The sequence below is a fragment of the Poecilia mexicana genome, unplaced genomic scaffold (genome assembly GCF_051168715.1).
Source record: "Poecilia mexicana isolate PSO_F unplaced genomic scaffold, ASM5116871v1 scaffold_1, whole genome shotgun sequence".
NCBI classification, from domain to species: Eukaryota; Metazoa; Chordata; class Actinopteri; order Cyprinodontiformes; family Poeciliidae; genus Poecilia; species Poecilia mexicana.
In genome coordinates this window covers 8,232,266-8,253,378 of record NW_028263370.1, presented here as the reverse complement: position 1 = coordinate 8,253,378, position 21,113 = coordinate 8,232,266, and the positions used below count along the sequence as shown (strand labels likewise).

At 38.6% G+C, this 21,113-nt stretch overlaps 1 protein-coding gene across 4 annotated transcripts in view; it reads right to left on the bottom strand.

Annotated features, from left to right (window-relative positions):
• Nucleotides 1-21,113, bottom strand: part of rptor (regulatory associated protein of MTOR, complex 1) — a 143,173-nt gene that overhangs the window by 85,528 nt on the left and 36,532 nt on the right. For all 4 annotated transcript variants that reach the window (XM_088003681.1, XM_088003691.1, XM_088003684.1 and 1 more), the window contains exons 5-7: nucleotides 16,172-16,330; nucleotides 14,214-14,360; nucleotides 5,575-5,750 (exon numbers count right to left, since the gene is read on the bottom strand). In XM_088003681.1, coding sequence (XP_087859807.1) covers nucleotides 5,575-5,750; nucleotides 14,214-14,360; nucleotides 16,172-16,330 — 482 coding nt within the window. The remainder of the gene's footprint in view (nucleotides 1-5,574; nucleotides 5,751-14,213; nucleotides 14,361-16,171; nucleotides 16,331-21,113) is intronic.

The following is a 21,113-nucleotide window of genomic DNA, read 5'->3' as shown; positions in this document are numbered from 1 at the left end:
CCATTTATTATGACTTGTGGGTATTCTGGATTCTCACTTGAATGGTGATTAGTGCGCTCTGAAGATCTATTTCCAGCTCCACTATAAATTAATATAAGACTTTAAGCCTTAGTGCGTTTGTTATTTTCTGGATCCACTCCACACCAAAAAGAGTTACTAAATAAATTCAATATTTCTGAATGAAGCTTACATATTCTCCCTGTACATGCATGGCAGTCTCTCCCTCCAGAGTGTACCCCCTTCCAATAAACGCTGGAGATAGTCAACAGTCTCTGTATGACCCCACAGGCATAAGTGGTTGGAAGAAGTCAAAGGTGCGATTGATTGACTGAAGCCTCATAAATTGAAGTGATTCCCTGCCCTGGTAACTTTTAAATGAACACAACTAAAGTGGAACCAAATTATTCAATCAAATTGCAATTACATGGTTTCCAAATAATGCACAGTATTAGGATCATGAGATAAAACATGACATCATTTTGCATTTGTTCATTGTAACAAGTGATTGCCAGATAGACAGAGGTTCAATGTCAGATTTATGTCTTATAAGTAATTTCTAGCAGTGAAAAAGATGGACTAAATTAGTGGACAGTTGATGAGACATTGTCTTGGTCCATCTATTATTTACAGTCCATGGTTAGGTGTCGATATGCTGGTGTGCAGCACAGTGAAGAGATGGTTTGTCTAAAAGTGTGAGTCACAACTTGAAATAATACGGCATCTTCCTGGGTTTTTGAATTTAATTAAAAGTCACTCATGTGTGTTCGGTAAACGCATGACTGACTTTTTAAGAAAGGAGTCCTATATTAAAGTGTTGAGTTGTAAAATCTTACAGCATTTGTTTATCCCACAATGATTGATTGTTTAGTTTAAAAAAAAAATCCAGAGGTTTCTGAAAGCTGATGGTGACTGATGAAAACATAAGGTGGGGATCACTGAAAGTCAAGTGGAATCAGGAACCTGACATTTCCAAGCAATCAGTGTGACAGAGGTGGTGATATTTCACTTTGAACCAAACTGGTTGACGGACCAGCAGGACCCTCAAGATGACAGCCCCCTGAGAACCTCCTCTGAATGGCTGATCTGCACCCCAATTTTTTTATTCCCCCCATCAGTACTTCTTTCTCCCTTCTCCCCTGTGCACCCTTGCTCCCCCATCTCTATTTTCAGACGCGCACATCTTTCCCCACGTTCCTCCCCACTCGCTGCAGCGGCGGGGAAATCCCTTGAAGATGCCGCTCCATCAGTAATGATTTTCTGCTCAGCTGAGCAATGAAAGGTACACATGCACCCTCCCTGCCTGGCTCTCTCCCCAACCTCTCCTCTCTGTGCAAACCCCCCATCATCTATCCCTCAATGCATCTCATTAAAGTTTTAAAGTGAAGGTAAGCCAGCACATCAGTGCGTTCCTCCATCCTCCCACTCTAACCTCGCTAAACTTCCGCAGCCCATCCCTTCCTTGCTTGTTTTCTCCGCACTTCTCAATCCTCTCATCTCACGTTTTAGACAATATTATAAAATTAATGGCAAGGGGAAAAAGTGTTGTGAAGCATACAGGGGGCAACAATTAAAGGCTAGAAATGCATCGTGTCTGCATTACTTTGTGCACAAAAGGTGCAAGTGAAGGAGAGGAAGAAAATCTCAATCTTGTGTCAAAGAAATCTTTTTTTTCTTTGCTTTAACATCTTAACTGTGGATATTTATCTCGATTAGGAACACAAAATAATATTGTTTATACTGCAGAATAAATGTATTTACAATCCCCCAGAAATGTGTATTTTCTAAATGATTACAGTTTCAGCATGGGAAGGCTGATTACTACAAATAATTCATGTGATATGCAGCACGAGTCTTTATGAAAATTACTTATGATAAAAAATGCATCCATAATTTCACTGAGAACAAACATTCTGGCTGCAAGGAGAATGATGTATTTTGTGTTCCTTCAAGGGCTGCCTCCTAATGACGCATTTCTCTCCTTGTCCCCATTAATTTAACCACAAATTGTTTGAATAATTTTTTTTAATCATTAAAAATGCAGCTTTATTACATTTTACTTCTGTGTTATACAACACATTTTAGCAAGTGAGAGCCAATGAGAGCAATGATTTGAACATGTAGCTTTAAGTAGAATTAACTATTTATGTATTTAAAAAATACATTTCATAAGACTCTACTAGAAACATTTCCACGCAACTTATAAATATTTTCAATTATGGTTTAATTGTATGCATTGTTTAATAGTTTGTCTGGTTTAAATTACATTCATCTTGTTTTGAACAAAATCTACACATCTACAATGAAATTAAATTAAACTGAGACGAACACAGGCACAGCATTAATCAGTCAACCATTTCTCTAAACATTTAAATAAATTATTTTTCTACACAAAGAATGATTGCATTTAAAAAAACACTATCTTAACTCTGTGTCATGTCTGTCTGCTTTTCATGCTTGTTGCTGCTGATTCCTAGGAAATCTCACAGCGAATCCAAATCTCCAGTTTATCATCACCTAAATATTTCAGTGAGGATGAAGTAAATACTTTAGACAGATCCAGACTTTAAAAACACTGAAAATCACTCATAAACTGGCTCAGTGTCTTGTTAAAAAGTTCAGGAAAAAGGAAATTCTAGGGGTGAACTGATAAATCGGCCCAGATTTCCTTAATTTTAGGAAATCTGTGACCGGTTGATACTTAAATGTGAAGCCGATCTTATCTACCTCTGCAAAGGTCTAGAAATCGGCCACTGTGCTCTATTGATCTGCTATGAGAGAAGGATGACTGATAGACCCAGCCATCAGGTCATGTCTACACGTTCACACGGTGGGCAATTCAGCAACTTTCTTGCTATATTTAGCACCGTTTCAGACAATAATATCAGTATCGGCCAAAATCGGAATCGATAGGTCAGTTTTTTTAAAGTTCAGCGATCAGCCAGAAAACGAAAATGAGTGCACCAACAGAAAAATCATAAAATTGTCAGAATAAGTCAGTAGAGGAGAAAGGGAGGAAACAACAACAACAACAACAAAAAAAAACACCAATTCCTGAGAAAATAGTGATAGTGAAAATATACTGGCTGAAATCATAAAGAAACCATCCAATGCTTTAAATAACCGTTTCTAGGGTTTCAAACTGGTAAGCTTTGTGTTTGATTTCATCTTGTTTACATAGTAAATCTGAGCCATTTCGGGTGAAGGGGAGCCTCATAGCTGATTAACATACCGGGCTTTATTGGCTGTTCATACACTTTTGTTTTAGTTTTTTGGCTAATAAGTTGCAAATCTGAAGTAAATTTGTGGCTCATTAACATCCCCATCGCTCACTTTTCATTAACCATATTTTTTCAATACAACAGTCTTAAAAAATTGTTAATGTCAAGAGATTATTATGACTAAAATAATTGTAGCAGCTCTAATTTCTTGTATATAAAAATAAATCTAGAATATATCTGAGTACATCAATCATCAGTAAATACATATTTAGAAGTTTCGAAGACTTATAAGACTAATTTAAAGTAAATTAACTTATTTTATACTTGTAGACTAAACTAAGCTTAAGGAGGACGTTTCACGTACATTGAATATATACATAACTATTAACACTTCAGTTTGAAGTCAACTGAAAGTGTTCCCTGATGCCAAGCCAGAGGCTTGAAAAGAAACACAAACCTGACCTCGACAGGGTCTTTGATAGACGGGCTCAGGCCCAGATTTGCCACGAGCAACGTAATATTAATCTTTTTTAAGGATTAATTCAGCCAGAAACACCCAATAGCCTCTCAGCAACCTGTTTCATGAAAGTGAACGCTGGCAACTGATCAATATTAATGGCACAGAAGTGAGACCTCATTATGCTGAAGGTCATGGCAGGAGGTGGATTTAGAGCAGAGGAAGATGAACAAAACTCTTGAACATTTGTGGCAGAGCAGAAACATTTGTCTAGCTGTATGACACCCCCTGAAGGCAACATGTCATTCCCACTTACATGCTTTTCAAAAAGTTTGAAATTTAAAGCGAAAATTTGTTAAATAGTCCCTGCGACTTTCAGTGTCTACAAAGTGAAATCAGTCATTAAAATGCAAAAAAAAAAAAAGGTCCAGGGAAGTACTGATTTATGGCACCAAAGGGGCTTTGAATGCAGCAGATAGAGACTGTATCTGAGGTGCATTAATGATGAGCTGATCACCTGCTTTTTACAGTTTTCATGAGAGTGGAAATCTCTTAAACCCAGTGAGTAATGACTGAGCCCAGGCACCTGGGGGAGGGGGACGCTTCAGCTTACTCCTATTCTCATCGCTCAAGTCACATAAGACACGGCGCTCCGTCAGGAGACAACGAAAAGTCAAATGTTAATATTAATCAGAACAATTATTTGTTTGAGCGTGGCTGTGCACCTCTTCACATCGTCTTCTCTTTATCAGTTTTGGCTGGATGTGCTTTGATCGGGTGTTTTTCAGTTTTTGACGGAGATGAGGTTAAACCTCAGCTGATGTGTGCAACACATCAGACAGCATGTTATGGGGGAGACCTGCTAATGCTAAAACACCAAGCTTTTCCACGCTGCATAGGAACCCTGTACTCGGATTGATAGAAAGAAAGGGGCAAAAAACACCAGACTATTGCAATGAATTTACCCAGGCTGGCATCAGCTGATGAAAGACTTTCAAAATCCATGAAAGTAACTCGCTGCGTCTGGCAGATATTACAATGCTGTTAAAATGTGCTCATAAATGCAGCAAAATGAGATGACGCCATATAATTGCCTGTGAAAACATGACATAGATGCTTCTACGGAACATTTGTACAGCAAGCTGTTAGGTTTGTATGACAACTGTGAGCCAACATCAAGTAAAAAAAAGAAAAAGAAAAAAAAGAATGATTTTAAACATAAATAATTTATCCTTTACTACTGTATTCAAAGCCTGGGTTTGCATGCTGCTATTAGCTGATGTAAACCACACATTCACAGCTGATGTGTGTGTGACGCAACCTGTGCTCTCCGGAGCTTCAGCTCAAACTTCCATCATTACAGTCTTTTGAATGATGCATCGTAGTGCATTTACATCAGGCCACTGTATCAGCCAAGCCTGAATATCTTCCACCTATTCCATTTTCTTTTTTTTTTTTTTTTTTTTTTTGCTGAAGCTTTCTCTGTGGGAATGATCACCCCTGCATCACTGCAGATGGTGTCGGTCTACATTTTTCATCACAGCTGAATATTCCTCATCAGCTGAATACTGAGCAGCAGCAGCAGCTCGGAGGAATAGCTGCTCTGTGCACAGCATGCATGACAGCGAGCCGAGGTAGTGATTGGCAAACATAAAAATAAAACTGAATAAATAAAATGTCCCCGGCACGGTCAAAGTGGAAAGAAAAAAGTTTGCCGTTTTGCACAATTCTCGGGAACACAACGCGTCTCGTTAACAGATAAAGCAAATAAAAATAATACGAAAGAATTAAAATAAAGAGTGACCAGAGGATCGTTAAAGAAACCCTTTTTAAACAAAACTCATCATTCTGAGGGAAAGATCTGCCTCACAGAAGAGACAGAAAAGTGTGAGTCATTACCATCGAAGTGCGATTTTGATGGGTGTGGTGAGGCAGGAGGTGAACAGGTCAGCAGGGAGGTCCGGGTTCATGGGCAGCAGCTCGTTTGCCTCGCACGCAGCCAGTTGGATGCAGTTCTTCATGGAGGGCGGAAGCGGCATCTGTGCGAGTGGGTGGCTGGGATTGATGGCCGCAACCTGAACAGACATACAACAGGTCAAAAGCTGTTTGGAGATTTATTTTTGACTAGCAGGTGGGCGTTTGTGTATATCCATCCAGAGCAGGTTCCACATTTGCAAATACATCAGGTAATCGATCTCGACGGGGAGTCTGGTTTTGAGCTCCAAAGCAGCGTTTTATTGAAGCTCCTCCACCACCTGACCAGCTCTCTCAGGAAATAAACAACAGAGAGGGAAAGAAGCTGCTATACTGACACCGATTTATTTAAAATGAATCTTGCTCTCATCTGTCAGAGTGAGCATTGCTTTCAATATTACACTTTGATTCTCTGATGCTGGTTGTGATGGAATGGCGGGGGGTGAGGCAGACGTAACGCATTAGTGTAAAATCACTGACTGAAAATGACAAAACACATTTTAGGCCGAAAACAAAAAATGAATGAGTGCAGATATAGTCCACACAAAGGTACACCGATAAATCGGCCCTGTGATTACATGAAGAAACAATGTTATCCACCGTATCTACTTCCAGAAAGATCTGAAAATCAGCCACTGTCCTTTCATGCTTTGTTGTGAGAGGACTGACAGACAGACCTGCCCTCCAGGTTATAAATACACATATGTGGTTAACAATACTCATACAGTTAGCTAGAAGAAGAAATAAGTAGTTCTTATCATCACTTTTATCATTATCACAATAGTAGAAAATATAGAGATAAAAATGTAAGTAACCCCCTGGATACAACTTCTAAACAACATCAAAGGGAATTCTGAAGTGTGAAAATTAAAACATTTCTGCAATATGTTTTCTTCTTTCCACACTTATCCATGACGCCTGGAAAATACAGACCTTTCCGTAAGTTATCAGACTGCCCAGAAAGCCTGGGTGTATCAATCTGTAAACTCATGATAAGTTGTGTTTTGCAGACACAATTAGCTGGAAAAACATATAAAAGATACAAAGTGAGAGCTGAATTACTGAAACTTAGAGAAAAAAAAAATCTAATCTCTGAAGCAAACAAGACAGTTTATGTGGAGTGATGAGCACAAATGTGCAACAGGTGATGCCTTTAGCACCTAGTCACCACCTACATTAGTCTGCTCTGGTGTCTTTCTTGCAAGCCGTTTGCTCTCGTGAGACTCGCCATCAACTTGCTGCTGATAAAATCATGAGAACAGTTCTCATGATCCCCTTTAACTTCTGTCGGAGCAGAAATGTATCAATAAGCAAAACCCATTCTAACAAAGACTTGCAGCATTGATTATTCAACTCAGTCCCTGCAGACTGAAGAGTTGCTTTTAATGTTTCTAAGCTGTGTTACAGTGATGATGCATTTAGACTGAAAAACAAGAGGATGGCAAAAGGAAAAGCATCTCATTAAAGCCAAAAACATTTGCTGTCTTAGGAGTATTTGTTAAGCAATACAAGTTGTTTCCTTTTTTTTTTTTCCCACTGCTGCACAAAAGGCGAGCTGAATATCCTGTTGCATAAATTATATAGCACCGTTTTCCACCAGGCAAAAAAACTTGGCAACAGATTCCTGTGAGAGAAAAAAAAAAAAAAAAGTGTTTAGGGAAACGGGTGAAGTTTTCTCTGCCCCTCTACAGGCGGTCTGTGAATGGAAAACAATCGTCCTGTTTATTCTGGGAGCCAACTTACGGAGCTATTTCTGCATCCCGGGTCGGGGAAGTCAATACTTGCAAATGTGAGATTTGGAGGAGGCGTGCCCATAATGTAAAACTTTAATTGTATCTGGAGCTCCTGACTATTTATAGGCTGATTTTACTGAAGGACTCCTGGTAAGTTTGATGATGGGACTTCTACATAGTTTGTTTGTTTGTAGAGCTGACTAGACTTTAATGAGCGCTGGATCTTAAACAGAGGCGGAAAGCCAAACCCTCTCTTATCATCCTGACTGTGATGGCATGCTTTTCTTTTTTTTTTTTTTTTTTTTTCCATTGTGAATCTTTATTCTGGTGAGAAATCAGTTAGAGATGCTATTCTTCCTACCAAAAATATAATTAACTGCTGGGGGATGAAAAGGCAATTTTGACAGAAAAATAAAACAACTTATGACTACAATTAGAGGCATTGGACAATTAAACACAAATGGTGGTTGATTTAAGTGAAAAACAATTAATAATGCAATTAATTAAAATTAACTACATCATTATTAGAATCCTTACTATTAAGAACCAATAAAAATGTCATATGTTGTGAGTTTAGAGATTGTATTCTGTGTATCTCAAGCAGCCTGTTCTTCTCTAATCTCTGATTTCAATCACTCTACTGCCACTCATAGGACATTTTCAATGTAAACTTTTGAAATTGTTGTGTTTAAAATTCTCAGCAGATCAGTTTCTAAAATACAAATTAAAAATAAATAAAAAAAATCACAAAAACCCCCTCTATTTTGAAACCTGGTTTAAATTTCAGTCGTCTGGGTCTTCATCCCCAAATGCATTAGGCTGCTCTCATGTGTAATATAACATCTCAGATTAGAAAATCGGTTGATAAAGAGAGACTTAAGAGAATTACAACAAATTTGAAACAGAGATGCAAAGTGCTAAAACTCCTCTGTGTCTGCAAACACTTTAGGGAAATCAGGGAGCCAAGGAGGAAGAGCTTGGTTAATCAATTGGAAAAAGTGACAGTGTAAAGTGTTTTTGTCAATTTATGTAAGAAAAAAAAACAGGGTCTATTTATCCACTAATAAATCTTAAAAGTGTATGTGACAGCAAGGTTATATTTATATATATATATATATATATATATATGTTTTAATAATGGAAAACAGAATGGTTTAATCAATCGCGGTCTTGTCAATAAATGACTAAAGTGTGTCCATCATCTCCAAGTTAACAGTCATTAAAATGAAAGAAGCTTGAATATCAGAGTTGATGCTGAAATTATAGCATCCACACAAAATGAACTACATTCCAACTAAAAAGACTGAAGACACCATCCACACTCTAGTCTGCTTATTTATTTATATACAGGATTATAAATGACTCCACAGTGCATCGACTAATACCTGCATTTAAATGTAACGTCACAATTTTCCTTCCACACTGCCACACACCCATCCAATCTATGAAGATGTTTCACTGTGAACATCTTCACTTGCAAATCAGTCAAACCTACAAAAATCTGTGTCCTTCTGATCAAAAACATCCATTATGTCAAAGTGGCTGAAGGCTGTTTCAGCCCTCAGTTTTCAGCGTTGCTCCTGAGCCGTATGAACAGGTTAAAACCGGCTCATTAGATCAGGGGATGCATGCAAACCACCTATGAAGAGTGGTACTGAAGTAAGCTTCAGCCCCATTCAGCTAGACGTGCTACTACTGCACAGGTATAAACAGGGTGTTTATACCTGTGCCTTGGAGCAGAGCTGCTGTGAAACAGTCAAAGCTGGATGCATTATAGCTTAAAAAATTCCTACTTTCACCTCGTGCTGTGAAACCACTGGAGATTTGCTCTGGAGAGAGCATGCAGTGTGATTTGTGATGCACAACCAATAGCAACAGACTCTTGGTGAAATACAACAAGAGCATAAAAAATAGGAGGTTTTGTCACAGATACCAAAAAACGTAAGAGGAAACTATTTCATTTTGCTCGTTCAACTGCAGCTTCCAGTAAAGCTTATTAAACTTTAAAGATATCCTTGTAATGGAGCTGCATAGATTTATATAGGAACACTTTATTGTTGTATATGCTGCTCTTTACAAGTCCAATAACTCATTAATAGGCTCTGTAATAGAGGGCCAAAAAAGGAGGGTGAAGCCCAGATCTCATTACTTTACGTATTTAACACATAGCTCTAACAGTGGCTCTGCACACATGAATAAATAATGATATTAAAAAGAAAAATTGTCTCAACTAATAGAGCGGTGGCAAGGTGTGCCACTGTCTTCCTTCCTGTTGAATCAAACACAGTTCTCTCTCCCCTTTGAAGCGCTTTGCGGGCGCGTACGATTGGTGCCGCTCAGATGGATTTCCGCCAATCTTGTTATGACATAATTCCTCCTTCGGCTAATTAGGAGATCCTGCTTGCGGAGAAATAAATCAGAAAGTAGTGCGTGCGTCTAATGCCTCTCGGTGCGTTAGCCTAAGAACATCATCTGGTGAAAGAAAGCGTGTCACTGCCAGCCATGATAATCCTGACGGTAAACACAACAGCACCGCCGGCACAAGCTGATTAATGCCAAGCATCCACTGTAATTATCACATTAGCATATTGTAATCTGGGAAATTACCATGAAAATCATAATGACAGCCTTCTTTTTTTTTTTTTTTTTTTTTGCTTTCACTGGGGACAATACGGCAGGATATAACTGTTGAAGACTCCTCTTTTTTTTATTCCATAAATGCAACGTTAAATTACAAAACTAATTCTTCACAGGAAGAGGATTTCAGATGTTCTCAGCAAAAGAGAGCTGCCATGTGAAACACTAATTGAGAACTACAGTTTAAGAGCTATGCATGCATTATTTATTGCAATATTACATGAGGGAAGGGGAGAAGGTTTAATGTTAGCGTACTGGAAACAGCAAAACCACAACACACACACAAACATGAGTACACCCAGAGAGCAGTGATTCCTTATCAACATCACACACACTTTACTCCCTGCTAATGCAACAAGCATGTTCACTGAGTGCTCACAGGAAGTGATGAGATTTTTAAAAGGAAGCAGGTGGCCCTATGGTTGTGCACTCAGTACACATCTCTTACACACACACAGATGAACTGCATGGTCCACATGAGGTCCAAAATACAGAAATGGGAGGAGGTGATAAAACACACCCCTCCCTCTGTCATGCCTCCCTAATCTCACCCAGCACTTGATCTGCATCACAGCGTTTTCGAGTAAAACGGTCCCTGGTGAAGTCAAGCTTGTCGTTCTGGGCGAGAGCTGAGAGGCTGTACGCTCCTCAGTGCTGTGTGGTTGGATGACTCTGCTTGGGACCAGTGATGTGCAGAACGAATGTGCTGCAACACAGAGACTATCTGTGCATGTTAAGGAGGACAATCCCCCCTTACAGCAACGCACTTCTTGAACTTTTTAGAAACTGGGACAAAAGAGCTGCAAGCTTCAATCCGTTTTTGTCCAGTTCTGTACAATAGATCAGGGGAAAAAAGAAGAATTTCAATCGAAGTGATGGGGAATTGTACTCCAGGTTTTTTGCAGCTCCTATGACGTATTTTCTTCCAGAATTGTTCTCCATTTGTCTTTTCTGCATTCCTATCATCTCTGACCAGCTTCCCTGTTCCTGCTGAAGAAAAGCATGCCAGTAGCATGATGCTGCCACCACCACGACTCACTGTAGAGAGGTATTTAGACTGATGTGTGGTGTTAATCTTCCACTAGACATTACACTCTGCATGTCAGACCAATCCCCTGTGACAAACTGCAAATCAATTTATAAATTTAGGCTTTTTTTAGATAATGACTTTCTTTTTCTTTCACAGATGAACAGTGCTTCTAAAAATTCTCCCCAAATTAACCCCTGACCTGTCTGCTATGGCTTTTGACCTTTGTGACGCTGTGGCCTTCATAGACTAGCAGTAATTAGCAAATAAATTACTCACAGATTGATTCTTCCATAGCTTAGTGACTTCTGACAGCGTACACTGGATTTCATTTTCTGTACCAAAGTAAGTATTCAGAAGAGGAGGGGATCTGTTGATCCTCTCCTGAAAGATTGGGAGCTATTTGGAAGTCACCACCTTTATGCTAATCTTCCATTACATCACCCTATTACATACTTCCTGTTAAAGAGAGTGGAAAGTGCAGGTACCAAAGAGGAAAAGTGATATTGCGTATGGATATTATGCAACTTCCCATGCATCCAACTAAATTACTTCTTGAGCTTACTTCCTGCATAAATCCAACGGCTGAATCTGAAAGCTTTGGGACTGAAAACTTATTATGCAACAACGCAGGAAATCTCCTTAAGGTAAATGGAAGTATAAAAATGATCAATCAAACATTTGCTGCCTTGTTCCATCCCAGGCTTTATGGAATCAATTTGACAAAAACAGCACCGCAGTGTAAAAGAGGAGCGCTCTCATAAATAAACTTTCAATAGCAGTCAGAGTTTTATTTTCCTACTGGCTATTAGAAAAGGCACCCAGTGTTTTCTGAGTAGGTACAAAGCCTATTTAATTCCCCTTTTAGACTCATTTTACATGCAAGTAGTAACATTTGTAAAACCCAGCTAAATCACAACTGAACAATAAAAGCGTACATATTGGTGTAATTACACATGAAGTCCTCATATTGTGAAAAGCAGAGACATTAAAGAACAGATTGACAATAAGGTTTGCTGAGCTCTAAAATCTGATGTGTGAACACAAATCAAGATGGCAGTGAAAGAGAAAATCTTTCATTTGTGACCCAGAGGATCTACTGTTGTTCACGCTTTTACTGTTGTGTTTTGACGTTTCCCTGCTGCCACACACCCAACCTGATCAATGTGTGATTAACAAGCTTCTGGATGACTTGTTTACATACTGAGAACGTCACGTAGTAATTTAAATCATGTGTACTGGAGCAGAGACTCATCTGAAGAATGAGGGAGAGTCGGCTCAGAGGACCGGGATTGAAACCTACTGATCTACAGGCGTTGTGTAGAGAAGAATGATCAAAATCTTCATTTCTGTATGTAAGAGGACATGTAGGAAAAAATTAAAAGCATGTACACATCAAGCAAGAACGTCGACATTTGTCCTCCCTCCCAGGGTTACAACTTCACTCTGTTCCTGCAGGCGTTTTTTTGGTTTTTTTTAGGAGTTCTCTCAGTTTTGAGGGAAAAGGTGTTTTCCCTCAAAAGAAAACACATTTTGAGGGAATCAAAGTGCTAATTTAGTGGAGGAAAAGGTTTTTAAAGCATGTTTACCCACAATCCTCCTATGACCTCGTGAAACTCTCAGAACACAGCGGGTTAATCTGAGGGCAAACACAGGCACTGCAGCGACTCAGCAGTTTATCTGCTGCTTTCACCTTTACTTTTTAAAAGGGAGTGCATCATTCACCGTGGCTCCTCTTTGCCAACTTCCAGCTCCACACTGTACATCCTCCTATTTCCTCACTGACGTTTTTTTTTTTCCCGTTAATCTACAGTTTGGCAAAAACTTCTTTATGAATAATTAAAATAAATGACAGCGCCATCTCATCAGGCATTCACATTGCTAGTTTCAGCCAGAGGAGAAAAGATGAGACAACATAATAAAAAAGGTGAAGTGTTGAAAAGACTGAAGCAGTGATGGATTGCTTGAAGAGTTCCTACATATTCGTCATGTAAAAAATTCATACTTTGAGACTGAAATTTCCCAGGAGTCAGGCGTTCTGGATGGATGGATGGAGCAAGAGCAGGATAACAATGGAGAAACGACGCTAGGAAAGAAGGAAGCACACCAGGAAGAAAGGAAGGATGATACACTTATGAAAGGGCAGGAGGAAGGAGAGGAAGGACAGATAGAAGAGAAGGAGGACAAAATGAAGCACAAAAGGATAGGAGGAATAACAAGGAAGAAAAACAGAAAAAAGGAAGTATGAAATTAGTGAAATTAGAAGGAAGAGAGGATGAAAATAAATAAGAAAGATGGGATAAAAGGAAGAATCAAGAGAATTAATGACATGAGAAAAGGAACAAACAAAAGGACACAATGAAAGAAGGACAAAAAGTAAAGAAGGAAGGCAGGACAAATAAAAAGGAAGGAAAGCATAAAATACACAAGGAAGAGAGACGGAGGACAGGAAGGAGGAAGAAAAAATGAAAGAAAATAAAGAAAGGATATAAAGAAGGATAAACGGTAGGACAGAAGAAAAAGGAAAAGTAATGAGGGGAAGAGGAAATTCACAAGGAAGAAAAGAAGCATTACAGGACATGTGAGGTGAAGGAAGGACACGTAGTAAGAAAAGAACGGACATGAGGAAGGATAGAAGGAAAGGGGGAAAAGGACATGATAGAGGAAGATAGGACAGAGGAAAGGGAGAAGAAAGAAATTAAGGACAGAAAGACAGGGAGAGAAAAATGAGACACAAGATTGAAATAGCATTTAGTCTATGGGAAAGAAAGCAACATCTGATAATATAAAAAAAATTTATTCAAATCTTGAAAACTAAAATTAAAATCCAGACATTCCCACACTGTGTGGAAAGTTTGTATTTATGGATAAAGGGAACAAACCAAGTCCTTCAGATCCAGCTGAGAATCATGACTCGACACCATTTAGGTTCGACTTCCTTAACTTCTGTACAGGTCATGTGTGCTCAGTAGTAACGCTGCCCATTTCTGTCTAATAACTCCAACACTTCATCTCGTTCTATCCGACTGCTCGCTAACTCTGTGTTTGAAAGACTCGTCTCATATTTTAGAATGTCGTCCTCTCCTGTTAAATCCCAGCTTGTATTTCATTGCTCCTGTGCAGCAACATGTCGTAAACCATGAATGGTTCTGCTGAAGCTCCCTCACCTCCAGCTCCTGTTCTCTCTGCAGGGCGAACTGCTTAAACGACTTGACGATAATTCCCGCGTTGGAGCAGTCGTAAACGAAAATGGACGGGCTCCCCATCCACGTCTGCAGGTCGTAGATGGACAGCGGGATGTATTGTGTGTAATTCTGAAAAGCAGAGGGAGATGAGAGGGGTGTGAGATTTGGTGCATCGTGTTGCTGCTGATAAGTCACTTTTATAGATTTCTACATTGTTCAATTATTCACCAGGCATCTGCTTGATGGAAACCGCTGATTAAAGAAGTGGGGAAAAAAGGTTTGAAAACGTGCAAGTGATGCAAACATGCAGAGCGGAGGAAGTTCATTTATTATATCGGAAATTTACACAGGAAAGACACAAAATCTTACTAAGTATTTTTGATCTACGTAGTTTCTAGTGCAAAATATCTCAATGCACTTGAAATAAGAAATAAAACAACTTACAAGTAACTTCTCAGCAAGATATATGAGCTTGTATTAAATCAATAATTCTTCAATATTGATGGAAATGTGCTAATCCTGCTGGCAGATTATTTCACTTGCCAGTGGAATTAGTAATTATTTACTTAAAACAAGCTCCTATATCTTGCTGAAAAGCTACTAATAGGTTAGTTTAGTCCAATTTCAAGGGTACTAAGATATTTGCACTAGAAACTAGACCAAAAGCACTTGGTAAGATTTTGTGTTTTCACAGTTTAACCTTATACACAACAAGTTGATGTTTAGGAGCAACTGGGAGCACTGCAGCGCTTCAGAGGAAAAAGATAAAGATGTAAAATAAACAGATTCATCTCCATAAACTTCAATTCTGGCAAGAAGTTAATTTATTTCTGGCACTCAATCTGTGGTTCTGCTTGGGTGTTAAGAAATCCCAAGCTTCTTTAAGGGCCCATCTGCATTGTTGCCTCTGGTGCATCTCGTCTTCCCCTAGAAAATATTCCACAGGCTCTATTGGTTCGGGTCATGGAGTTTGATGGCCAATCAAGCTGGTATAACATGTTTGCTACAGTCTTTATCAGGTCCTTTAGCAGTGTGAGCAAGTATGAGGTCTTGCTAGAAGATGAAATCAGCATCTACATGAAGCTTGATTTTGGATGCAATAAAACATTTGGATGAACACCAGCAGATGCTTCCAGAGTCAGCACTGACTTTAAAAACTTTCCACTGGATTTCAAGCAACATTGATCTTGTGTCTCTCCACTCTTCCTCCAGATACTGGGACCTTGATTATCAAATAAAAAACTAAATGTAATTCTACCTTTAAAGAAAATGGTAACTAGTCCTTTTTGTCCTTAGTCCTGATTAGATACTTCTGATGTCCATTGTTCAGGAGTGGTTGAACTCATGTCCTAAATACGTCTGAGTGCAGAGGATCTTGAAGCTCTGACTTCATCTGGACTCCACACCTTGTGAATCTCCCTCATACTGGATGGGCTCTACTTGTGCTTCACAATCCTCTCAGCAGCTATCCCTGCTGATTGTGCCCTTTTTTTTATCCACACCTCTTCCTTCCACTCAACTTTCACATAATATGTTTAGACACAACACTCTGAAAAGTCTGCTTTCTTTTTTTTTTAATGATCTTTTGTGACTTTACCTCCTTGTGGTGGCTGTCTTATTATTGTATTGTCTACAATGATGCAAAGTCAGAACTGTTAATCAGTCCTGTTTTTGAGCCCATCATAGTTTAACTTTAGAGAATTCTATTGTGAATACAGTTAAATGTTCAATTAATCCAAAAAGTAAAAAACAAAATGTATGTGTCCTGCAAACTTTGCTTTAATTCTACTTTTTTCTATCTAATCATACAAACAAAAACAAAACAGATTATTCCCCTTTCATATACTTATTGACAAATTACACTTTTACTTAATGACTCAATATGTGTAAACTTTAAAGGTAAAACCAGGAATTCTTATGAACTCTTTTGTGTTTTCTACCTTGTTGAAAACCCAGATTTCCCCGTTGACGGTGGGCCGTGGAACTCCATGGCCGTTGTAGTGGAAGAGGACTCTCTCCTCTTTGGCGTTGCGTCTCAGTGACGTGCAAAGTTTCTTCACTTCGTCCACTGTGGGGTCCAGACTCTGTTTGTAGCGTGCCTGAAAAGCATAACAACAAAGACATCAGGATGACATACGTCTACCTTAATCTTAATACAGCTACCATCTAATCAGGCCCTAAAATGAGATCACACACAAATCAAATGTCAAAAATATAAGAAGCAAAGTGGCACATTGCTGCATCTCCTCAAATCGCCAAATAAGCTTCTGAACATACTAGCAAATAAGTGTCTGTCACCGTCTGTATGTCGCCTGCTTGTTTCCTCGACCACCTATTGCGTATTTCATCTCCGACTCCACTGCTCTGAAGCCACAAAGCGTGAAGTTCATAGCAGCATTCGGCGTGACTAATCCGAGGAGATTTTACAGCCGGAGACAAGGGGAGTGTGTTTTGGGTTTTTACTAAATCAAGGGCTGGAGTAGTGACACGGAGGTGTCAGCAGCTAGTTATGCAACAGAAAAGCTCCTCTTCTGACTGCTCTGAATCATTGTGAAGCTCAACGGAGCCCTTTTGTTGCGTAACTAACGTGGCTTTTAGTGAACAGCCTGCCTCCTGTTGACTGGATGTGAATCACAGCAGACATTTTAACGTAGACTCATCTAACAACCATCCAGCCAATACAGCTCATAAAAACAGCAAGCTGACCTTGTGGACCAACAGTTTTACTTAGCTATCTAACACAACCATCACTTTGCTCAGAACAATAACTCCCCTCCGTTTACCTGGACAAGACAAAAGAGGTTATTATATGTGTCTTGCAAATATGTGTCTTGCTCTACTATTGTAGCAATGATTTTCTTCAATTATCTTTAAAAAAAAAAACAGTAAATGTTTAATGAAATCAATTTCTCTCACACCAAAAAAATATGTAATTATGACAAAAATAAAACCAGATTTTTTTTTTTTCTGCTCTTCGATTCACTTTTATTTAGAATATATTTCAGGCAGAAAACATTTCTGGGGCTTTGATTTTTTTTCCCCTTTCATCTGTTAGTTTACTATTGTTAAGATCTGTTGCAAGTTTCTTTCAGATAAAACCGCTAAAAACTTTCTACTGGAAAATGCTCACATGAAAAACAAGCAGAACTCATCTACAGATTATGAATTCTGACAATATGGAAAGCTTTGGAGTATAACTTTCTTAAAAAACTTTTTAAAAAGCAATAAGGTAGCTTGGGTAAAACTCTACCAACACATAACATCAACTTATAAATATTTGCCCATCTACAGTGCAAATAATATTTTGAATTGTGTGTAATGTTCTGCAATGTTCCTCACAATGTTTATCCGATTGTGTGGAAATATATTGATTCTTCTGTAGATGTGGATGTATACTTGGACTCATTAGGCTAAAAAATAAAACCCCTCTTCATTTTTAGCTTTCCTAAAACTTTTGGTCGTCTAAATATTCAGAGTAAAAACTAGCTGGTGTTTGGACTGGACCAAAATTTAACCTAATTTGAGAAAATGAAAAACATAAAAGGTGATAAAAGTTTAAATCGATGTGTAATGCCACTTTTATATAAAAACAGGGATGTGAGCATGTACTATATCCTTATACATGTTTATCTGACTCTAGTTATTCAAATTTGCAGTAAATATTTGCAATTTAACTTAAAAAAGTTTATACACAGATAAAGATTTTAAAGATTATAATAAATAGCTGGAGAAAACACGTTTATTTCATTCTAAAAATGTTCTCATCACGTCACACAGATCTATGCAGTTCTTCTTGGAATGACGATGAAATCAAACAATGAGGAAACTTTGGTACAAGCAGGAAAGAAACCAGGAGCTGATGGATTCTTTTTTAAACGAGTTACTTGAATACAAATAAATAGCTGTGCAATGTGGCTAATAAGCACCTAATGATTTATTTCACATATGTAGAACATTTTCTTCTTCAAAACTTTCCCAAACAAGAATTGTCGAACATTTTAACAGTGTTCAATTATTCAAATAATCAACTATTTGGTGACTAAATGATTCTGGATATTGTAATCCTACCTATATCTTGTTATTTGTGAATTGCTAAATCAGAACACTCACAGTTTGTCGCATCTCATAAAATACAGCGGCCAAGCTGAGCAGACGCCAATATTCCTGATTCCAGTGTCCAGAGGACGACAAACAGAAGAATCATGGCGGAACTGGCAGGATAATTTAATTTGTGCATTATTGGATAAAAGCGTCTGAATTCCAACAGGCCCAACACTAATATCTGTGGTATCAAGTGGCATCTGAAGGGCATAATGGTGTTACAGTGAGTGATGGAGACAGGGTATCTGAATTACATGTGAAAAAGGTAAGGCAGTATCAATTAAGACTAAGAAATAAAAAGGTAAATATGAACTAAATGAAAGAAATTAAACAAGTGAAGAAAAAAAACAGAGGAGAATCCGACATACAGAAGACAAAACAACTACGATGGCACACCTGGACGTTCGGTGGATGTCAGAGAAATGTTTATATTGTTTTTTCTCTTTTAGTCCACAAATTATTGTTTCTTCCTCGTCGGCCATGATTGTTTATTCTGATCTATTGCCTGATCTCGAGAGATTTTGTGCAAGATTTGAATGTTTGTGGCTATACACCAAATAGTAGAGAACCAACCTGTTATATCTATGATTAGTTTGTTATGTTTTGAAAATCGGCCGACAATTTTAAAATCTTGTTGTGTGAATTAGGCACTAGGGTCATTGTCCATTTGGATGACCCATTTGTGCTCAAGCTGCAATGTCTTCAGATGTCACTCCAATATTTCTGTATCATGTTATTTCCTCATAATACCATCTAATATCCCATCTACTTTCATCCAAATGTAACAACTGTCATTCTGGGCAAGCACTTCAGATTTAATTTCATCAGACCGTGACTCCATGGGTGTATTTGCTGACTGTAATCTGGCTTTTTATGTTGCTTTTGGAGCAACGGCTTCTTCCTCCGCATGTGGCCTTCAGCCCATAGCGGCACAGGACTCATTTCATCGAGGATAATGACTCTCACCAGCTTCAGCCGGCCTTCTTACACAGTCTTTCACTTTCCATAAAAAAAAAAAAATATATATGCACATTTGCCACTAAAACAAGTTCATTTGGATGGAAAGATGGAAATTGACACGTTAGAACTAAAATGATTCTGCAAAGGATATCTTATTTTGTGGCCAAGATAATAAAATTGTCATCTGAAAGCTGTGTTGTTTATTAACTCAAGTTAGTTTCTGACATAAAATTTGTTTGACTGAAACAGTATATGACGTTTTCTTAATAAAATCAGTTTGTGTAGAGAGTACTCAGAAACGAACCGTTGACACCACAACTCCCCCGCCCCCCCCCAAAAAAAAAAAATAAAATAAAAAAAAATAAATAAAAAATAAAAAAAATATATATATATATATATATATATATATATATATATATATATATATATATATATATATATATATATATACAGGTGCTGGTCATAAAATTAGAATATTGTGATAAAGTTCATTATTTTCCATAATGTCATGATAAAAATTAAATTGTCATATATTTTAGATTCATTGCACACCAACTGAAATATTTCAGGTCTTTTATTGTTTTAATTTTGATGATTTTGGCAAACAGCTCATGAAAACCCAAAATCCCTGTCTCAAAAAATTAGAATATTATGAAAAGGTTCTCTGAACGAGCAATAAAAATAATCATCTGAATCAACAAAGTAACTCTAAACACCTGAAAAAGATTCCTGAGGCCTTTAAAAACTCCCAGCCTGGTTCATTACTCAAAACCGCAATCATGGGTCAGACTGCTGACCTGACTGCTGTCCAGAAGGCCATCACTGACATCCTCAAGCAAGAGGGTGAGAAACAGAAAGAAATTTCTGAACGAATCGGCTGTTTGCAGAGTGTTATATCAAGGCACCTCAGTGGGAAGTCAGTAGGAAGGAAAAAGTGTGGCAGAAAACGCTGCACAACGAGAAGAGGTGACCGGACCCTGAGGAAGATTGTGGAGAAGGGCCGATTCCAGACCAAATTAAATTTTCATCTCCATAAAACTTTTCAGCAGATGGAAGCATGAAGTGCTCCAAAATCTTCTGATAGCTGCTGCATTGATCCTGCCCTTGATAAAACCCAGTGGACCAACACCAGCAGCTGACATGGCACCCAGACCATCACTGACTGTGGGTACTTGACACTGGACTTCTGGCATTTTGGCATTTCCTTCTCCCCAGTCTTCCTCCAGAGTCTGGCACTTTGATTTCCGAATGACATGCAAAGTTTGCTTTCATCCGAAAAAAGTACTTTGGACCACTGAACAACAGTGGTCCAAAGTGCTGCTTCTCTGTAGCCCAGGTCAGGCGCTTCTGCCGCTGTTTCTGGTTCAAAAGTGGCTTGACCTTTGACCTGGGGAATGCGGCACCTGTAGCCCATTTCCTGCACACGCCTGTGCACAGTGGCTCTGGATGTTTCTACTCCAGACTCAGTCCACTGCTTCCCCCAAGGTCTGGAATCGGCCCTTCTCCACAATCTTCCTCAGGGTCCGGTCACCTCTTCTCGTTGTGTAGCGTTTTCTGCCACACTTTTTCCTTCCTACTGACTTCCCACTGAGGTGCCTTGATATAACACTCTGCAAACAGCCGATTCGTTCAGAAATTTCTTTCTGTTTCTCACCCTCTTGCTTGAGGATGTCAGTGATGGCCTTCTGGACAGCAGTCAGGTCAGCAGTCTGACCCATGATTGCGGTTTTGAGTAACGAACCAGGCTGGAAGTTTTTAAAGGCCTCAGGAATCTTTTTCAGGTGTTTAGAGTTACTTTGTTGATTCAGATGATTATTTTTA